We start from the raw sequence: 20,655 nt of genomic DNA on the forward strand, positions 1-20,655 counted from the left end.
CAGTGCCTCCATTCACTCTCTCATCCAGCCGCTGTCTGTGTCCTGAAGCCTGACCAAGGCCAAGGACGGCACCTCCATCAGAGGCAGCGAACCTCTGGGGACTTTACAGGAGCAGCACAAGCCAGCCACTGACTCACACTGTCTCCATGGTACCATCCAGCTGGGACAGCCAGCCATCTGTCACCAGGAAATGACGACGGCATCCAGCAGCGCCGTGACGCCCTCCTAAGACCGTAAAACCTCCTGGGGAATGTGGAAAAGATAAACCCTTCAGCCCAGGGAGACTTTTTCCACATGACTAGCCTTTCTATCCTGAAGAAGCAGACCCTAAAGCCTGACACTCGGCTCTTTACCATCAGAAGGTGTCTCTGACTCTCCACCAGGAGCTGGGAGCAGTCCCACCTGGGGAACAGGAAGCTGCTTCCCGTGCCCTGGAGGTGAGGGTCCAAAGCCTGGGCAGGACTCGGATGAGCAGCTCAGCTCCTGAGGTCCAAATCCATGGTGTTCTGCTCCCCACTGCCACCTGCTCAGCTCCAGCCTGGGCAACTGGTAAGGGGGGAGTGGGTCCCTCTGTCCTCAAATGCAGTGATGACCAGAGTGACAACACAGGGGGGAACGAGGCCCAGGCTGTACAGGCCTCCAGCCCTCTGCCCCTCTATTCAGCTTAGATACCTGGTTCATCCCACCAACATTTCAGACCCCTAGGCCCTGTGCCCACACAGCCACATGGGCTTGGCCAAACCCCCACGAGGAATGAGCCAGAGCCTATGTCTGCTGCAGGCAAGATCTGGGGCCACAAGGGATGCAGGAAAATCCCCAACTGGGCAGATGGCACAGCAAGCCCCTACTCACCAGCCCCACCAGGCTCGGTACCATCCCACTTCTGCTATGAGCTGCATGGAGGCATGCGGGGCCGGAGGGCTACTCTCAACTTCATCTCCCTAAGATCTCTCCCCTCCCCTCCCTGGGCCTCCTCCCCTTCTCAGCAGAGGAATGAACTCATCTCTATCCCCTCCTCTCCAAACTGCCAAACCTTCCCCTCCACACTCACGCTCTCCTACCCACCCACTTACAAGGGAAAGGGTGGATCAGGCTCGGCACCCCAACATACACACCTGGGCTCGGAGCCCACGTGGCCCCTATTACTGGGAGCTCCATGACCACCCACTTACCTCTTCCTCCTCTTCCTCCTCCTCTAGGCAAGCTCTATCCCCCACTACTCTGCCACGTTTCCGGAACGGAAACCATACCATCTTTGCTTTGGGAGCGGAGTGAGAGCAGCTTGTATGTTTTATCTCAAACCTCTCCTCCCCTCCTCCTCTCCCCTCTCCTCTTCTCCCTTAGGCCTACCACCCCCCACCCACCCCCTCTCACCAATGTGTGGGAGAAGGACCCCAGGCTGCCAATCCAGAGGCGTTCCATGACCGCCGAGAGGAAGCAGCACAGGGAGCCCTGCCTCCTCTGGCACCACTGGGCGGCTACCCCTCCTCCAGCTCCCTTCCTCGCCCCTGTTCCCAGCTCCCAAACCCCTGCCTCTGGCATAGGCCTCTCCACCCGTAAGTCCCCGAGGCTCTCCCAGCCCAGCGTGATACAAACTCCCCCATTTCACCCCACAGCTCCGCCACACCCCTGCTGCTTAAGATACCTGGGCGTCACCCCAGACACCTTCCTGTCACCTGTCCATTGCTCCCACATCCGAGTGATGACCAAGGGCTGCAATTCTACAGCTACAACCTCTCTCAGACCCTCCGTTTCTCTCCATCCAGACCCCACTGCCTCCAGCCTGGACAACTCTCCGGCCTCTTCCTGCCTCCAGCCCTTTGTGCTCACTGACAGCAACTGGGGATCTTTGGGAAACACAAATGCGGCCATGCTTTTCCTTGCTTAAAAGCTTTGGTGGCCTCTAAATATCCTTGGGATGGAGTTAAAACTACTCACGTGCCTTCCCATGCCTGTCTCCACCACTTACCTCCCCTCATCCTCACAGCGACTCCTCTGCTCACGCTCTTTCACCTCCAGATCCCACCTGAACCACACCTTTCTCAAGGTTGGGGAGGGATTCCCCCATACCCCTCCCCTACGTTTCCAGGGCAGTCTATAGGAATCCTTGGAAAGCTAGCACACGCGTGACTCTTTTTACATTTAAGTCTCTTCCCAAAAAGGCCGTGGTCCTGGAGGGCAGGTTCGCAGCACCCCAAGGGCTTGGCCCAAAACAGACACGTAAGAACCAGGGTTAGAAATAGTACCTGGGCATTGCACCAAAGCTGGAAAACACCTTATTTCCACAAATGAGAGCTCATGGCTCTTTTCAAAGAAGAAAAAGAGGCTTCCTCCACCCCACCCTGGGGGAGTTTGGCAGACAGCGTGGGATGTCGCTCAGCCAGGCCTGCCCTGAGCAGGACAGGGGCACAGCTTACCCAGGCTCCAGCAGCCCGAACCGCCACAGCCACTGCCTCACCCTGAGACACACAGCTGGGAAGAGGCAGCCCCAGGATTTGAACCTCAGGAGTCCACTGCACAGGCTCTCCCCATAGCCCCTCCCTGCAGCGGGGGCACCCGGGTCTGCAGAGGGGCCGGGAAAAGCAGGCCATCGTCTTCTCCTCCAAGGAGACTTGGCGCCCAAACCACACTTTCTTCCCATTAGAGACGCCAGCACTTCCAACCATTGATGCTGAGGCCTGCTCTCCTTCCCAATTTGAATTTGTGGAAGATGACAAACCAGGCCTCTACCTGGTTTACTCAGGACTTATTTTTAAGTCACGTTAAAAAAAAAAAAAAATCAAACTGAACCAGGACAAATTATGCTACAAAGGCAGTTCTCCAACAAAACCGGCCTGGCCCACCTCAATTCGAGCTTTAAAGGCCCGGGGAACAGGCGTCTGCCGTGTGCCGGCTCACCTGATTATCCACAGCACACTCGGGTCTAAGTCGTGCCCAGGTGCCAGGCATCCAGCCTTGCCGAGTTCTCTCCAGGACACAAGCACCAGAAATGGTTTTTAAGATGACCGTGAAAAAAATAACAAGACTTTCCAGCATTCTGCAGTTTCTCCCTACCTTCAGGAAGGATTGACTGTCCTGAGTCTGATGCAGCTATTTCTATGACTCCTGGGCATGAAAAGATAAGGAAAAAGGGATTCCACCAGCCTCTGCTGTCCCGGGCACTCCAGAGTGAGGGCCGCCTAGTGTCACACTTAGCCCCAGCCTTGTCTGGCCCCAGGATGTGTGGGGTGGGGGTAAGAAATATGATCGGCAAGCCTTCTATCCCCAGGACAGGGCCAAGGCCTCCTGCTCCATGAGGCACCAGAGGATGCAGGCTGGGGACAGCACAACACAGATGCAGTTAACAAGTCTGAGCTGAGAACAGCTCAGGCTCTTCGACTAGCAAGAGGAGGTGGGGGACATGTGCAGGCGATGTGGGTTGTCACGCAGAGTCCCCAGGCCTGTGGCCCTGCCCGTGAGCATCATTGCACCCAGGCAGCCACTCACGTGGGAAGGCAGCGCCCCAGGCAGGGGAGCAGGAGTGGGGAGAAGGCTCCTCCACCACGCCAGGCCCAGAGCCCCCTGCAACAGGCTAGAAGTGACAAAAACTGGACTCGGCTGAGATTTGTGCAATCTGGTTTTCTTCCCTTCCATATGCATAGGTCACAAAACTGCGTCTGGGCATTAGACCCAGGATTAAGACATTAATTAGCTGAGGTCTGAATGCTCCACTGATTACAATAGTAGCAAGACAGGATGAAGTACATCCAAGATCGGTCTCCGAGCATCAAAGCACCACCATGGTGAAAACCCATTGAAGAGACAGGAATACCATCTCTCCAGGAGACGAATGTGCAGAGGGGCTGGGTCTGTGGGAGCCAGCAGGCAAGAACTCAAGGCCACAGGACCCCACGTCCATTCCTTTCACACCCCATGACCTGGTGCTGCAAAGGATAAAATCCCGGAACAACAGGAAGGACAGAATGTAAAGAGCTACTTGGAATTACATATCCTCAGGAGGCTCAATCAATAAGTCCTCTCAAAGAAATGAGAGCCATGAAGAAAATGGTGGTTTCACTCAGCAGTGAGCTCAGCGTGCCTGAGACTTGACGTGGGCTGGGCAGATATGGGCTGTACACAGGGGAGCCATGGAAGGGTCCACCTCAGTGTGCTGGCCCAGGGCCCAGCCAGCCTTCCTCTCTGCCTGATGCGCCCACACTCCATGTCCTGCCTTCTGGCGCATGGTCATTCAAGGCCTCACTCTGCCCTAGGATCCCTACTGTCCACTTGGCTTTCTCACTACCATAGGGTTCAATGCCTATTCCTTGGGAGACAAAGACAGCAACCCAACAGGAATACTTTTCACACATACCCCAAGAATCTAGGTCATCATCTACGTAGCTTTTCTAATTCGGGACATGTTACCCAGGACGCAGGATCCTGCCGTGCTTCTGCCCCTGAGCCAGCCACGCCTCGCCATCTCCCGTGCACAGAAAAGGCAGGGAAGTAGAAGAAGATATGTTATTCCCCCGCCTGATTAATACACGCAGGACACCTTCACTCTGTGTAATTAACAGTTCTAAAATCGGCGTGTGACTCAATTTAACACAGTAGCACTTAAAACCCAAGAAGGTACACGGCAACTGCTGACATGCTTGCTCTTCTGTGACGCTTGCAGAGCTACTTAACCGGCATCCAAGGCACAGAGCTATTAAGACGGTACAAAAGTATCTCCCTTTATTTCCTAACCTAACTTCAGATCGATGGCATCATCTGTAGAACACGAGAGTGGAACCACAGCCTAAATTATGGAAGTGAGACGCCTGCTCTTAAGTTTCAACTTTTGACCTCCACATTCCAACTGCAATACCCAGTACGAGAAGAGAAATTATCAGTTATGATCTCATGTTTCTGGGGAAGAGTATGATTATAGAGGAATTTACAGGAAATCAAAAAGGCACTGCTTGAGCGAATGGGAAACAATAAAGCAGTCACAGAGAGGAAACGGATGACATCCAAACAACGAGGAAGGAAGCATCCTCTGTGCCAGGAGAGGCTGGTCCTCGCCTCTATCAGGCCCTGGGAGGAATCCCAGACCCCCAGCCCAACGGCCAGCGGGGAGCTGGGGTATGTGAGTGGCAGGGGTGTGGAGCGGGACACAGTTCAGCTGCACAGGCCCTGGCCCCCACCCTCACTACACCCTGGCCTCACACAGAGCCCTGCCGGGCCCCTCTGGGCACCCCTGCGTGTCCTGTGGCCAAGAGAGGACTGAGAGCATGGCTGAAGCTCAGGCAAACCCCCACTCCCACCCCTCCAGGGCACCCCTCAGATTCACAAGGGGCAGCACAAGATCCTGGAACCACCCGCCTGGGCTCAGCTCCCGGCTTTTTCTCGGGCAAATCCCCTCCCTGTGCCTCAGCTTCCTCATCTGCAGAAAGGGGGTAGTCAGAGCACCTAGCTTAGAACATGAACAAAATACCTCTTTGAATAAAGGGACAAGCGTCGAGTGCTTAGCACAACACCTTGCACACAAGAAGTCTCAAAAAGTGACAGGGACGCCTGGGTGGCTCAGTCAGTTAAGCAACTGACTCTTGATTTCAGCTCAGGTCATGATCTCAGGGTCCTGAGACTGAGCCCCACGTCAGGCTCTGCACTCAGCGATGAGTCCGCTTGGGATTCTCTCTCCTCTCCCTCTGCCCCTCCCCCCACTCACACGCACGCACTGCCCTCCATCTCTCTCTCTCAAATAAATGAATCTTTTTTTAAAAAAGGCGACAGACATTGTATTAAGCTGAGTTAGCACTTAACTTGAGCCATCATCCATCAAGGGAGAGCACCTCTGCTTTGCACGCGAGGAAACCAAGGCTCAGCGCTATAGGCTGAATAGGTGTCTCCCTCCAAAACTGATACGTTGAAACCTAACCTCCCATGTGTTGGTATTCAGAGATGTGGTCTTGGGAGGCAAGTGGGTCATGCGGGCAGACCTCTCGTGAATGAGCTTGATGCCCTTGTAAAAGAGACCCGAGAGAGCTTTTCACCTCTTCTGTCCTGTGAGGACACTGCAGGAATACACCATCTAGGGACCAGGAAGTGGGCTCTCACAAGACACCGAGCCTGCCAGCACCTCGGTCTTGGATTTCCCAGGTTCCAGAATGTGAGAAACCCATTTCTGTCGTTTATGAGCCGCCCACCATGGTAACTGCTATGGCAGCCTGAATGGTCTAAGACACTTGGCGAATCTTCCTAAGTTAGGTATTACTGCATCATCACTGGCAGATGAAATGACTTGCCGAGGGAGACAGGCTGGGGTTAGTTTGGATGTGCGGAATGGAGGGTTTTTCTGTTACTCAGGCAGCCCCTCTCCATGGGGCCTAGACAGAGGGGTCATAATGAAAGCATTCAGGACAGGTGCCCAAAGATGTGTCAGTAAATCATAATTTAACGTCATAGAAAACCCACTCTCCTGTAAACGAGGGACCAGCCTGCCATTCCACCCAGAATCCGTTCTTCACTTCCTCCAAGAGGGCAGTGATCATGACCACCGTGGATCTCACTCAAGAATGATCGCAGTCACTACAGAGGCCAGAACCCACGCTATTAAAACACACCCTTGAGGCAGTAAGGACAATGAGACATTTCTAAAATAGTTCTACTGTCATCAAATGTCAAATAAGTCCTTTCTGCTGCCGGCTTTGATAAAGTTGGGAAGTATTCTTATAAACATGGAATCCACTTCAGAGCCTTGGAAATGTCTAGAATTAAAGCATGCTTGTTACAAAGTAACGAACTAATGACTTGCCCCTCAGGAGATGCGGGAGTGTACAACCCAGCATGGTCTCCAAAGCACCTGAACTGTAAGCGGCCACGAGGGAGTGTCACACGTGGGGTGTAAGTGGGTGCGGGCCCATTCCTGAGTATCCAGGATTTATTCTGCTGTCAACTGGGAGCTACAGATGGGCCAGGCATCTGTTACTTTATAAAAACAAGAAAAGGCAGCTGTGTACTGAAAGGACACAGGCCCCATCCTCAGAGCGTGTGTGGCAGCCGAGGAAGCTGGGCTGGCCAGCCTACCCTCTGGCGCTGCCACGGTCAGTACCGATGCCTATGATGGCACTCGGATTTCCACCTCTGGCCCAGCCTCACTCCCGCTGGAACCTGCTTCAGACTCAACATGCCCCAAACAAGTCCCTGATCGGCCACAGCACCTGCTCTTTCCAGCCATCCCCCTCCTGGTGACACACTACCCAGCTGTTCAGGACAAAAAACCAGAGTCACCTTCAACTCCAGCCTTCACTCAGGTCACAGCCAGCTCCTCCCAGGGGCGTTTCCTCTGTCCACCACTCTACTCTTGGCTCTGTTGCACCACCCTTCCACTGCCATCTGGATCCTGCAGCAGCCTCCTACCTGGTAACCTGTTACCTCTCTTGCCCTACAACCGTGTCTCCAGTCTGAGGCCAAAATGACTGCTGGAGTAGGAGGGCCACTTCCAGGGCCCACAGAGGTGATGCCCCAACCTGAGAAGGTTTGCCCTGCTATGACCTAACAGAAACCAGTTATGCCACAGGTACGTACAGGCTGCCGAGATCAGCAAGGAAGGAATGTAGGCAATGTAAGAACACATACAATAGGATGCCAGCTTGTCAGGACACAGAACAAACACGAGGAACGCATGTTTACCTTTCTGGTAATAGGATTATGTATGATGTTTATTTTCCCTCTTTTCATTAACTACTCTAACTGAGCTATATAAGCGTGGCTCATTTATGGTAGGAGCTTTTAAAAGACTCCTAAATTAAAAACAAGAAAAATTTAACTGACATTCAAGTGACTCATGCCCTTTCAGAAAAACAGACCAACTGACACCAAAAAAAAAAAAAAAAAAAACAGAGAAAAAAGTTGTCCTGGGGACCATCTTGTCTGAGGGGCACTCTGAGATGCCACAGGTGGCAACAGCAGGGTCTCTTAGCTTCCTGAGTGGAGCACAACAAACAGTCGAAGAAGCCCCAGGCAATACTCACCACTCCACAATTTCCGGATGAAGAATGGTGTTATTGACATTAAACCTGTAGAGGAAAAACAAATCAAGCCTATTAGTTCAATGGTCTATCATCTCCCTGCAAGAAATACCTCTTTCAAGACATATCAAGGGAGGACTCGACCCAGAGAGGGCCCCAGGCTTTCACTTCATGACCCTCTGGCCCATAGAAGGCCTGCTGCTCACTTCCGGCAGCAGCCCTACAGCCAGGCCAAGTGCTCTAAGCACAGTCAGAGAACAAGCTGCTCGGCTACAAAACACTGTCCTCCACTTTCACTAGGCAGACGTAGCAGCCGTAGCCTCCTCTGTCAAGTATACCAACGTACACACAATAGGAATCCCAGAAGAAAAGGAGAAAGATAAAGGAGAAGAATATTTTTTAAAGATTTTATTTATTTATTTGACAGAGGGAGAGGCAGCGAGAGAGGGAACACAAGCAGGGGGAGTGGGAGAGGGAGAAGCAGGCTTCCCACTGAGCAGGGAGCCCGATGCGGGGCTTGATCCCAGAACGCTAGGATCATGACTTGAGCTGAAGGCAGATGCTTAACGACTGAGCCACCCAGGCACCCCAAGCAGAAGAATTTTTGAAAAAAAAAACAATAGCAATAATGGCCCCAAACTTCACCAGTTTAATGAAAAATATGAATCTACAAAGCCCAATAAACTCCAAAAAGGATAAATCCCAAGAGACCGACACTTGGACATATAATCTGTCGAAAGACAAAGAGAAAATCCTGAAAGCACTAAGAGAAAAAAAAAAAAAAAAGCATGACATACAAGGAATTCTCAGTAAGATTAATGGCTAATTTCTTGTCAGAAGTCATAAAGGCCAAAAGGCAGTAGAAAGAAAGAAAAAAAAATATGTCAACCAGAATTCTATATCCAGCAGAGCTATGATTCAAAAATGAAAGAAAAATTAAAACAGTCCCAGATAGACAAAAATATCGCTAGAAGACTCATCCTACCAGAAATTCTAAAGGGAATCTTTTAGACTATAGTGAAGAACACTACAGTAACTTGAATCCACATGAATAAAAAAAGGGTATCAATAAAAAGAATTACATAGGCAAGTAGAGAGACAGGATAAATGTATTCTTTTGTAACTCCTTTTTTCACCTCTCTGACTTAAAAAGACAACCTCATAAAGCAATTGTCAATCTGTGCTGACCAATGGAACATGTGAAGATGCAATCTATATGCAATAACAGCACAAAGGAGGGGGGATAACATGGAGCTATACAGAAGCAAAGTTGTTGTATGCTACTGAGATTAAGTTGACATTAACGCAAACTAGACTGTCACAAGTTTAAGAGGTCATTTGTAATCCCCCAGGCAACAACTAAGAAAATAATTAAAACATACAGAAAAGGAGATAAGAAAGGAATAAAAACCATGTATCACAAAAAATAAAATATAAAATAAAGTAGTAATGAAAAAGCTGAGGAACAAAAATGATATATGACATATAGAAACTAGTAACAAAATGGCAGAAGGAAGTCATTCCTTAACAGTAATTACTTTAGATGTAAATAGATTTGATTCTCCAATTAAAAGGCAGGGACTGGCAGAAGGAATTAAAAGAAATATGATACAAGTAAACACTCTAAAAAGACACACTTTAGAGTCAAAGGCACAAGTAGACTGAAAATGAAAGGATGAGAAAAGATGTATTATGCAAACAGAAACCAAAAGGGAGCTGGAACAGCTCCATTAATATCAGACAAAATAAGACTTAGAAAAAAAATTTACTAAAGATAAAGGATATTTTATACAAATAAAAAGACTAATTCACAAAGAAAACATAATAATTATAAACCTTTATGCACCTAACAACACAGCCCTGAGATATATGAATCAAAAACTGACAGAATTGAAGGGGAAATAAATAATTCAACAATATCTGCAGACTTCAATACTTTGCTTGCAGAAATGGATGGAACTAGATGGAAGATTGACAAGGAAACAGGAGACCTGAACAACTCTATAAACCAACTAGACCTAACAGACATCTCTAGACTACTCCACCCTACAGTAGAATAGCCATTTTCTCAAGTGCACATGGGACATTCTCCAGAATAGATTAATTTGTCAGGCCATAAAACAACTCCCGATAAACTTAAAAAAAAGGACTGAGATCATATTGAATGTGTCCTTCAAGCACACTGGAATGAAATTAGAATCAGTAACAGAACAAAAATTCACTAATCTGTGGAAATTAAATTTTACACTCTTAAATAACCAATAGGTCAATGAAGAAATCACAAGGGAAACTGAAAATACTCTGAGATGAATGGAAACAAAAGCACAACATACCGAAACCTACAGAATGCAGCTAAAGTAGTGCTTACAAGGAAGTTAATAGCGAAAACACCTATGTTAAAAAGGAAGAAGGTTATCTCAAACCAATGACCTAGTATTCCACCTTAAGAAACTAGAAAAAGAAGGAGCACCTGTGTGGCTCAGTCAGTTGAGCACCAGACTCTTGATTTTGGCTCAGGTCATGATATTAGGGTTGTGAGATCAAGCCCCACACCAGGCTTCACACTGAGCATGGAGCCTACTTGGGATTCTTTCTCTCTCCCTCTGTCCCTCTCTCCCCACACATGCGTGCTCTCCCTCCCTCTCTCTCTCTCTCACAAATATAAGTCAAAATCTTTTAAAAAGAAACTAGAGAAAGAACAGGAAACTAAACCCAAAGCAAGCAGAAGGAATAGAATAGAATAATAAAGATTTGAGCAGAAAAAAGTGAAATAGAGAATAGAAAAACAGTAGAGAAAATTCAGTAAAATAAAAATTGGTTCTTTGAAAAGATCAACAAAATTGAGTTTTAGACTGACCAAGAAACAAAGAGAAGGCTCAAGTTACTGACCAGAGATAAAAAAGAGAATATTATTACTGATTTAACAAAAATTAAAAGAATTATAAGAGAATATAATGAACAACTGTATGGCAATAACTGGATAACTGAGAAGAAAAAGACAAATTCCAGGGCGCCTGGGTGGCTCAGTCGGTTGAGTGTCTGCCCTCAGCTCAGGTCATGATCCCAGGGTCCTGGAATGGAGCCCCATGTATGGCTCCCTGCTCAGCAGGGAGCCTGCTTCTCCCTCTTCCTCTGCCCCTCCCTCTGCTTATGCTCTCTTTCTCTCTCTCTTTCTTAAATAAATAAAATCTTTAAAAAAATAAAAAGAAAAAGAAAAATTCCTAAAGACACAAACTGCCAAAACTGATACAAGGAAAAAAAAATCCAAATAGACCTATGACAAGTAAAGAGACTGAATTAGTAATCAAAACCTTCTCACAAAGAGAAGTTCTGGATCAAACGCCTTCTTCATGAATACCAAATGTTTAAAAACGAATTAACACCAATCTTTCATTAACTCTTACTAAAACTAGAAGAGGAAGGAACACTTTTCAACTCATTCCACAAGCTAAGAATTACCCTGATACCAAAACCAAGACATCACAAGAAAACTACAGATGGAAATCTCTCATGAACATTGGCACAAAAAAATCTTAACAAAATACTAACAAACAAAATCCATCAACATATAAAAAGGATATACACCATGACCAAGTGGGACTTATCTCAAGAATGTAAGGTTTCTTCAACAGACAAAAATAATCAATATAATACACTATATTAACAGAATATAGAATAAACCCACACAGATGTAGAAAAAGGATCTTACAAAATCCAACAACCTCTCATGATAAAAACACTCAATGAACTAGGAAGAGAAGGGAACTTCCTCAACCTGATAAAGGTATCTACAAAAAACACACAGCCTACATCATAGTTAATGGTCAAAGATGAGAAGCTTTCCCCTAAGATGAGGAACAAGGCCCTTCCTCTCCACTTCTGTTCAACACTGCACACAAGAAACATTTATCATAGTCATCATACACTGGAAGTTTCAACAATTTTCAAAGCATTGAGATACAGAAAACGCTAACTGATTACAGGAGAATTAAACAAGAAATCAGTAACAGAAGGAAAACTACAAAAGCCCAATTTGTTTAGAAATTAAGCAACACACTTCTAAAGACCTGCTGTTCAAAAAAGAATTAACAAAATTAGAAAATAAAAACATGATAAAATATCAGAACTGGTGAAAGGCAGGTAAACAATGCCCAGAGGAAAATTGATAGTTCTAAACGTATTTAGTGGAAAAGAAAATTGAAAACAATGATCGATGGGGCGCCTGGGTTGCTCACATGGTTAACCATCTGTTTTCAGCTCAGGTCATGGTCTCAGAGTCCTGGAATCAAGACCCATGTCGGGCTCACAGATCAGCAGGGAATCTGCTTCTCACTCTCCTTCTGCCTCTCCTACTCGTGCGCGCTCTCTCTCAAATGAATAAATAAAATATTAAAAAAAAAAAAAAGATGGGGCGCCTGGGTGGCTCAGTCGTTAAGCCTCTGCCTTCGGCTCAGGTCATGATCCCAGCGTTCTGGGATCAAGCCCCGCATGGGGCTTCCTGCTCGGCAGGAAGCCTGTTTCTCCCTCTCCCACTCCCCCTGCTTGTGTTCCCTCTCTTGATGCCTCTCTCTCTGTCAAATAAATAAATAAAATCTTAAAAAAGAAAAAAAAAGAAGACAATGATCTAATCTCCCATCCCCAAGCATGTCCCTTTCTTCTCTCTCAAGAAGCTAGAGAAAGAACAAACCTAAAGAAATTAAAAGGAAATTAAAAAGCACAGAAATCAATGAAATAAAAGGCAAACATAAAATGAAAAAAAAATCTATAAAGCCAAAATTTGTTCTCTGGTAAGAGAAACACAATTGAAAAGGAGACCCCAAGAGACAAAAAGATCAGGTTGGGGCACATCATGTGTGACCCAGAGCTCAAGCTGGCAGTGAGAGAGCTGGGGAAGCATGGCATGGCCCAGCACAAAATACAAGCCTTGACAGAGAAGCCAGGGCAGGCGTTCAATGCCCTGGATTCTGAGCCCTGCTCCATCTCAGGTCAGGATATTATACACAGGGCATGCTGGCTTGTGACCAAGCAAGGACTCTCCATGGCCCCGTTACTGGTGTTTGAAAACACCTAACTAATGCCGTGGTTATGCATCCGGCACCCCCACTGGTGGCTGAGCCCATTGAAAAAGGAAGGACAGAGGAGAGAAGTGGGAAGGGGGCATTAACAGGGCTGGGAGGATTCCAGATCTCCAAAGCTTTTGGGACTCCTAACTACACAAATAAGACCAACTCAAAGTCACCTGAAATGTTGTAGCATCAAAGCCCTACTTGTGAAATATCAAAGAGACCACAGGCAGCCAACATGGTTGAGAGTCAAGAACAGAGCAGCAGATGACATAAATCAAGACGACAACACAGACTCTGCCTCTCATTTCCCCAAATGTCACTTTGACGCTAGGAAAAGCAATGGCCTATCTACTCAGCAGGCAAACACAGCAGTAAAATTTCACTTTATAAAATGTACGTACACATACACACATGCTCCTACAGACACATGAGCAGCCAAGTGACCCAGCACACAAACACAGATGCAAACCCAAGATACAATGAACACATGCCCAGGCGGGCACGCACATAATTATATGCAACACACACACACACACACACACACACACACACACACAGACACCCAGACAGGCATACACTTAGACTAATACAGAAAGATTTACCCCTAAATATACACGCACACGGAAACACACGGACTCATGAAAGAGGGCACCCAGGTACAAAAATACTCAGACAGAGAAACACTCAAGACACACACAGAAGAGTCCAAAAGACATTCCCCACGGTGTTGACAGGGTTTAACTTGGGGTGATAAAATTTGGATATTCCTTGCTTTTGCCTCTGTACTCTTTAGGGTAAAAACAAATCCACCAGTGCCTATGAGGGCGGGGAGCAAGTGTCCTAGAAGCATTGGGTAATTCCCTGGTGGGCTCAGCCTGAGGGATGGGTGACAAAGGGTGAGTAGGATGGGCCCAAATGCCCCTGCCTGGGCCCCTGGCCTTTTCCCTGCTGTTTCTAATCCCAGGAAGGAGGTGAGGCCCTCTGGAGAATGTGCCCTGCAAGGGCCCCCCACTGCCCTCTCCTGCTAGGGGCTGGGGTGGGTTCCTGTCTCCTCATGGAGATTCCATGGACCATAACGAGAAGCTCAAGTTAATCTATAGTAACTTGATATGCGAGTTACCAGTAACCACAAAGCCCAGTCCCCCCACCACAGACCGGCATTTTGTTGTAATCATCAGGTTTTAACAAAGTCCCTCTATTTCCTGGGTTTAAAAATTCACATCTTTGAATATTTATGTCCCTGCATTAGCAACCCCCAAATTCAGCAATTTCATATTTAACTGCTTATTTAAGTGGAATTAATTTGTAACCAATTGTCTTCAAATATGCAAGGCAATTTAAGTAAATGCCAAAAGATAAGAAATATGCTTATCCTGAATAACCAGCTGATGTAAAATATTGACCATATTTTTCTCTCAGACAACGACATGAAGCTGAGCCCTCAGCAACTCACTGCCCTGGCCCAGGGCTCCTGGGCAGTCTGCCTGCTTTGAAGGGAACTGTCTCACGGCAGGAAGGCACCCCCAAGGGCCACCTGGCCCCTGCAGATGACCTTCTCCTCCATGGTCAGCCTCCCTCTCTCTCAGGAAAATCTGCTCTGAAGTCTACCTCCTCAGACGGTAGCAAAGATTTATCGTGTCTGCCTTTGCTCCCAGGCTACAGGAACCGACTGCTCCAGGCAGCCCATGGGGAGAAGCCCCACGCCCTCCTTACCGCTCCCCTACCCTCTTTACCTCAGCTCCAGCTAGCTCCGGCCACAGAACAGCCCTGGCCAGGCCCTCAGCAGGACCTGGCAAGGAGCACCTGACCCTATTCTCCAGCCAGAGCCCACGGGGTGTCTGATCCTTCCACGTCTTCTGTGGGAGCTCTCCCTGCTCCCGTGTGGCCACAGAGCTGTGGCCTGGGCCAGAGCCCAAACTCAGCACAAAGCCCAGCAGACAGTCCCCACCTGCTTCTGTCACCCCCGGGAGAACAGAGACAGCCTTCTTCGTAACCCTAGGAGCTCTGGGCCATAGGAAGATCCCGATGCATGTCTACCACCCCCACCCCACCCGTCTTCCTGTTCCCTCTGCTCCTGGTTCTCTACCATCCCCACCATTGCAAGCCTGGCCCCTGCCGTGATCCAAGAAGGCTGAGAGAGGTCTGAAGTCTCCCAGGACCTAACCCACAGCCCCACCAAGGTCACAGACCCAGAGGCAGCCAACTCCAAGGAGCCACATTTGGAGAGAGGGTTGCAGGCCGACTGCCCACGTGGATGAGCGCCCAGAAGGTCTGGACTGGGTGGACAGGTGAGGCCACTGTTCTATGATCAGCTCCTTTCTCCCCCCCCACCCCATGCCAAGGGACAAAGGTGGCCTGGGATGGCCCATTAGCATAAATCTAGAGGCCAAAGCTGAACTTCTGCCACAGCAGGTCAATCAAAAATCCAAGATGTGAGCTGTTTCAGAGCAGTTCAAAAGGGTCAAAACCCAAACTTCCAGGAATAAGATGCTTTATTAGGGCAGTAAGAAACCACCGGTGATAGACACCGATAGAAAGTAGGACAATAACAAGACTCATTTTGCTTAGGAAACAGGCTATTATTATCCACAGCAAACAGCTGGAGACGCGGCAGGCAGGTGAATGTGGCTGAGCTGCAGCAGCCCTCAAGGACAATGGCAGAAGCCACGAGGCGACCGAGTCAAGGTGCTGGCAGCCAGGGGACAGAGCGGCATCCAGAAACTGCGACACAGACAGGACTTTCCAGCGGGCAGCTGGAGGCAGAGACTGGGGCCCGAAATCATACCCATGGCATGCGGGGTAGGGGCCCCCACCACAGGCTCCCACCCCACAGAGCAACCTGAGGGCCAACCTGCTCGAAGGGTGTCCCAGAGGGAAGGGAGGGAGGACCACAGGCAGGTCAGGGGGCTCCGAAGCAGAGAGAAACGGGGGAGGGGCTCTCACCAGCAATGCGTCAGCCGAGACACATGGGTATGGAAACAAATCCCCCAGCCCTGCGGGCAGAGGCTCTCAGCCCAGCGGTGAGGGGCTGGGGAGTACCTCAGAGTCAGCCTCATCTGGACTGGACTACAGATCAGAGAGGGCCCCCAGCCGGGGCCTGGGGAGAACAAACAAAAGTTAAGGCAGCCCCTGGTTCTCCAAAAAAGCTTCCAAATGCCGACTGGGCAGGGTGGGGGGTTGGCAGAGCACAGGCTCCTCTGAGCTCTTGGTAGGGGCTGAGGGGTCCCACGGAACAACAGGGGCCAGAGGCTGAGGTCTGCCTACTGAAGGGAGAGGTCATGTTCACAGCAGGACTCCTCCTAGGGAAGAGGCCTCAGCTTCCACAGCCCACTGACTGCGATGTCCCTGGAATCTCCCCACGCCTCCTCTCTGGGAAAACTTGGGGAGCAGCCAACGGAGCTCCACTCTCAGGGGCCACAACCAGAGCTGCCTCCCATACCTGCCATACCACCTGGCACAACTGTTCCTGGGGTGCTGGGGAGGCATTCTCGGCCACCAGAAACCTCTGGAGGGGGCAGGCAAAGAACCCGCACTCACTGACATTGGGAATCTTATAATCAGTGATTCCGAAGTCTACCTGCCCACTGCACAGCTGGGGAGACTGAGGCTCAGGGGAGCAACAGGGCTTGGCGAGGATGTGCTTGTGAACAAGTGAACAACAGTTTCCTGAGGACCAGCTCCACGCCAGGCTCCGGGGCAGAGCACGATCCCGTTCTGCCCCCATGGCAAGCCCAGCAACACCATGCTACGCGTGGGGGAGCTGAGGCTCAGGGGGCAAGCTCTGTTAAGGTCAAAACACTGGTCGGTGAGGTGACCGTGAAGGCACCTTCCTCCCACTCAGGGCCTTCCCCACGAGGCAGAGACCTAGGGAGGCTGGAGGGGCCAGCCCATGGGAACACAGATGTTGGTGTTGGTCGAGGCAGGTGAGCCAGGCAGTGGCCCCTCAGTAGGGCTGGGAGACAAGGGGAGGCTGGGCCCAGGTCAGGCCATAGCGGGCTGGGCCCATGCCTTCTGCTCCACTCCGGGGCCTGGGGGGAAATGGTGGCTCCACGGCCGGCATTTCAAAGAGCGAGCACGTGGCTACTCTGGGGAAATTCCCAAGAGGATGGAGGGATTTGAGCAATGAGAAGCAAACCTGATACTCGCCCCCATCCCATCGCTCTTATCATTGGGGGAGTGATACATATTTATGAGCTCATAATCCTTCCTAATCACCCCTACATCACACAGACGCACAAACTCCCCGTGGCTCAGGCTCATACATAATTATAAGGCACTTCCTCTGTCACCGCCTCAGTCCACCAAAGGACAACAGGACGCAGTGGCGCAGGGTAAGGGTGGTGGGGGAGGAGCTGGGGATGGAGGCCCAGGAGCAAGGCTGGGGGGCATCCACACTTAGCAGCCTGGAGGAGCAGGTGCCCCCCCAAGGGCTCCTCTGCCACAGCCTGGGGCCCCACAGACCCCCCCAGGGCCAGTCCCCAGCCGGCCCAGGGACACAGCCCAGCTCTCCAGGGACCTCAGTGTAAGAGGAACAAGGAGGGCACGGTGCCCTACCTCGGTCCCATATCTGCCTTCCTGCCGGGAGAGGCCCAGAAGGGGGAGTAGGGTTTGGAGGATCAGCCCTGGAGCTAAACTAGGGAGCGAGGGCAGGTAAGGGGGTTCCTATCTGAGACCGGGGCAACAGAGGATGCAGGCTGGGAGAAGTCAGTGCCAGGACCGAGGGGAAGAGCTGAGAAGAGTAAGGACCACAGAGCTGAGAGCAGATCTCTAGAGAGGGAGCAGGCCCCGACCTGCACGTGCTCCCCAAGCCCGGGCAGGTCTGCACTTGCATTACGGAGCTCAACCGAGAAGCAGAAGTTAAAGTGATTTTAGGAAAACTATTTTTCTAAACATTTCCTCAAAATACCCGATCTGACTCCTTCTTAGCAGCCTCCTGTTCACGTATTTTGTGTCTAGCTTGCAGACAGGGCAAAGCCTGCTGGTGAAGAGGTGAGCGGGGAAGGAGGGAGACCATTCCAGGGGCCCCAGGACTTACTTGCTGATGCCCTCGAAGGAGGCCTCCCTGCAGACACTGCCGCTGTCCGTGTTGACACCACGCTGCAGAGACAGAGGGAGCATGAAGGGCGGACTCGGCACATGGGGGCGCCCCACGGGTCCCCACCGTCTGCGTGGGAGGGCCTGCCTCCTCCATCTAGCCTCACGACTAGGGAAGAACCTGGAGTCCCCACCCCCGCCCAGCAAACACATCCCTTCCTGCCATTCAGGTAACTCCCACCCAACCCTGCCCTTCCACCCCTGCACAAAAGCAAGCTGTCCGTTCTCTGCCACAGCTTGAAGGTGGAGGAAAGGGGCTGCACAAACAGCGTCCCAGGTGCACGAAAGCCTCCTCCATCAGACCACTTTGCTGAAACCAGCTCAGGCTGTGCAGGCACAGACAGGGGCGACGGGACCACTCCTCCCCATCTGCTCTCCCAGGCTGGCCCCATCTCCCTCATGCACACACTCCCCACTGTCAAATCCAGCCCTCCCGGAGACGCGGGTAGGACTCAACCCCAACACGATGGCCTCTTCTCAGTGACACCACGGAGCTGTGGTACAACCCTGTCCTTTCCCTGATTGGAAGGAGACTCCAAGTGGAACTCGGAGAGGAGAGGAGACAAAACAAGGGACTCAGAGAAAAGTGTGCCATCCCCAGAGAGGCAAGGCCTTCTCTGTTCCGAGAGAACGGCAGGCCAACGTTGAATAATGCCCCCCAAAGAAAACACATCGGGTCACCTCCGACCACAAACATCTCACGTAATCTTCCTGCTCAGCCATCAAAACAGCAGAGCGGAAAAAAGACACCATGTGAAGTGCTTTAAAAAAAAAAAACCAAGAATTATTTCTGAAAAAGAATCGATGAACAAGGGGAAGAAGGGTCACTTTGGGAGGGAAGAACATTATACACTCTCCATATTTGAAACTCCCCAAGGTCAAAAAAGTGCAAGAAAGCAGGCTTCTACCCTGAGCCATTTCGAAGCCCAAGGGCCCCCACAGCCCTATTTAAGGCACCAGGGGCCGACCGTGCACCCCGACCCACCCCCAGGCCGTGGCAGCTCATTCAGCGTAACCAATTCTAAATCGATGCCAAACAGCCCAGCAATCTCACGGACAGGCGCCATGGGAGTGTCTTTAAAAGTCTATTAACAATGGAGGAGACACAGGGTAGAAGCACACTGATATTCTACACCCACCAACTCCATGAGCTCAGCCTGACACAAACCCATCCTCCAGCTGGGTTTTAACCCTTGGAGTAGGCGTGGTGTCTTCTGCAAAGACACGGCACATCCCAGGGACACGGAAGATGGAGGACGTGGTCCTGGATGTATTCAGCCGTCCTGAATGAGGTGTTTGCTACGTGTTACCCATGACCATTTCTCCAGTTTCCAAATCCTTTGCAGGGGCAGGCAGCTCCCTAAAACCCTTCCCCATGGGTGCCCGGTCCCTGGACACCAGCCACTTACCAAAGTGAGGAGGACAGAGGGGCTCTGTGACGTCAGGACACTGGCGATCTAAAAGGTCAGAAAGAAAAATCCACTTTAGAGCAACCAAGAAGACATCTGATGGAGATGCTACGCCACCATGACTTAACGATGCCAGCCGGTTGCTAAAACAGGCAGTGATGTTGTCCCCATCCTGCAGATGAGGACCCCAAGGCTCGCGGACGCCAAAGGACTTCTGAAAGCCATGTGCCTATCAAGTGCCAGACAGGGATTCACACCTACACCTGGCATACCTTCCCACATGCCACCCTGCCTCTGGGCCCCACACATGTCCCAGGTTCCACACCAGACCCCTCCCCCGAGGCCAGCACCTCTGTCCATCTGCCAGTCCCTCCTGAAAGACCTGTTCCTACTGCCTCTTAGGTACTGATCCCAACAGCCTCCTGTCCCCAGGCAGACACCTTCCTCCCTGCCCCCAGTGATCTCCTAGACTGTGTGGAGGAAGTTACCCCCAACCCCATCCTCTGTCCCCCATCCCACATTCCCATTCTCCATCCCTCCTCCACCTTGATCCACTCAGGCCTCACGTCCCTGCATGCGGGCTGCTTCCTACCCCAGCCCTATGAATAAGTGTGCCATGCAACCTCACCTCTCCATGCCTCTGCTCGGGCTCTGACCCCTGCCTGGGATGCCTCCTCCCCCTCATCAACAGTACTCAGAAGTGAGGCCCTTTGTTCCCCAGACAGGTTCATTCACTCCCTCATCTCCGGCTCCACTCCCTTGGCAAAGTGCCCACCATATTGCATTAGCCAGGACATCTGTACCCGAGAGCACCAAGCACCCTGGTGGAAACGCTTTCTTCCTCTCCTGGCCCCCACGCCTCAGTCTGCCGTGCACCTTGGTTACCAAGGCCACTGCTGTATTTCAGTCCCCCCTGCCCCCACCCGGAACTTTCACACCCTGACACGGGTGAGCGTGAGAAGAATTTGTTGTTTGTTGTTTTAACAGCTTTCCTGAGCTATCACTGACACGCTCTACAATGCACATATTTAAAGTGCACATTTTGATAAGTTTTGACATATGTATATACATGTTTTTTAATACTGAGAGGCT

At 50.4% G+C, this 20,655-nt stretch overlaps 1 protein-coding gene across 3 annotated transcripts in view; it reads right to left on the reverse strand.

Moving 5' to 3' along the window:
• Nucleotides 1-20,655, reverse strand: part of PEPD (peptidase D) — a 113,318-nt gene that overhangs the window by 68,580 nt on the left and 24,083 nt on the right. For all 3 annotated transcript variants that reach the window (XM_026484297.4, XM_057314316.1, XM_057314317.1), the window contains 3 exons: nt 19,564-19,611; nt 18,096-18,157; nt 7,998-8,042 (listed from right to left, as the gene is read on the reverse strand). In XM_026484297.4, coding sequence (XP_026340082.1) covers nt 7,998-8,042; nt 18,096-18,157; nt 19,564-19,611 — 155 coding nt within the window. The remainder of the gene's footprint in view (nt 1-7,997; nt 8,043-18,095; nt 18,158-19,563; nt 19,612-20,655) is intronic.

The sequence above is a fragment of the Ursus arctos genome, unplaced genomic scaffold, assembly GCF_023065955.2.
Source record: "Ursus arctos isolate Adak ecotype North America unplaced genomic scaffold, UrsArc2.0 scaffold_19, whole genome shotgun sequence".
NCBI classification, from domain to species: domain Eukaryota; kingdom Metazoa; phylum Chordata; class Mammalia; order Carnivora; family Ursidae; genus Ursus; species Ursus arctos.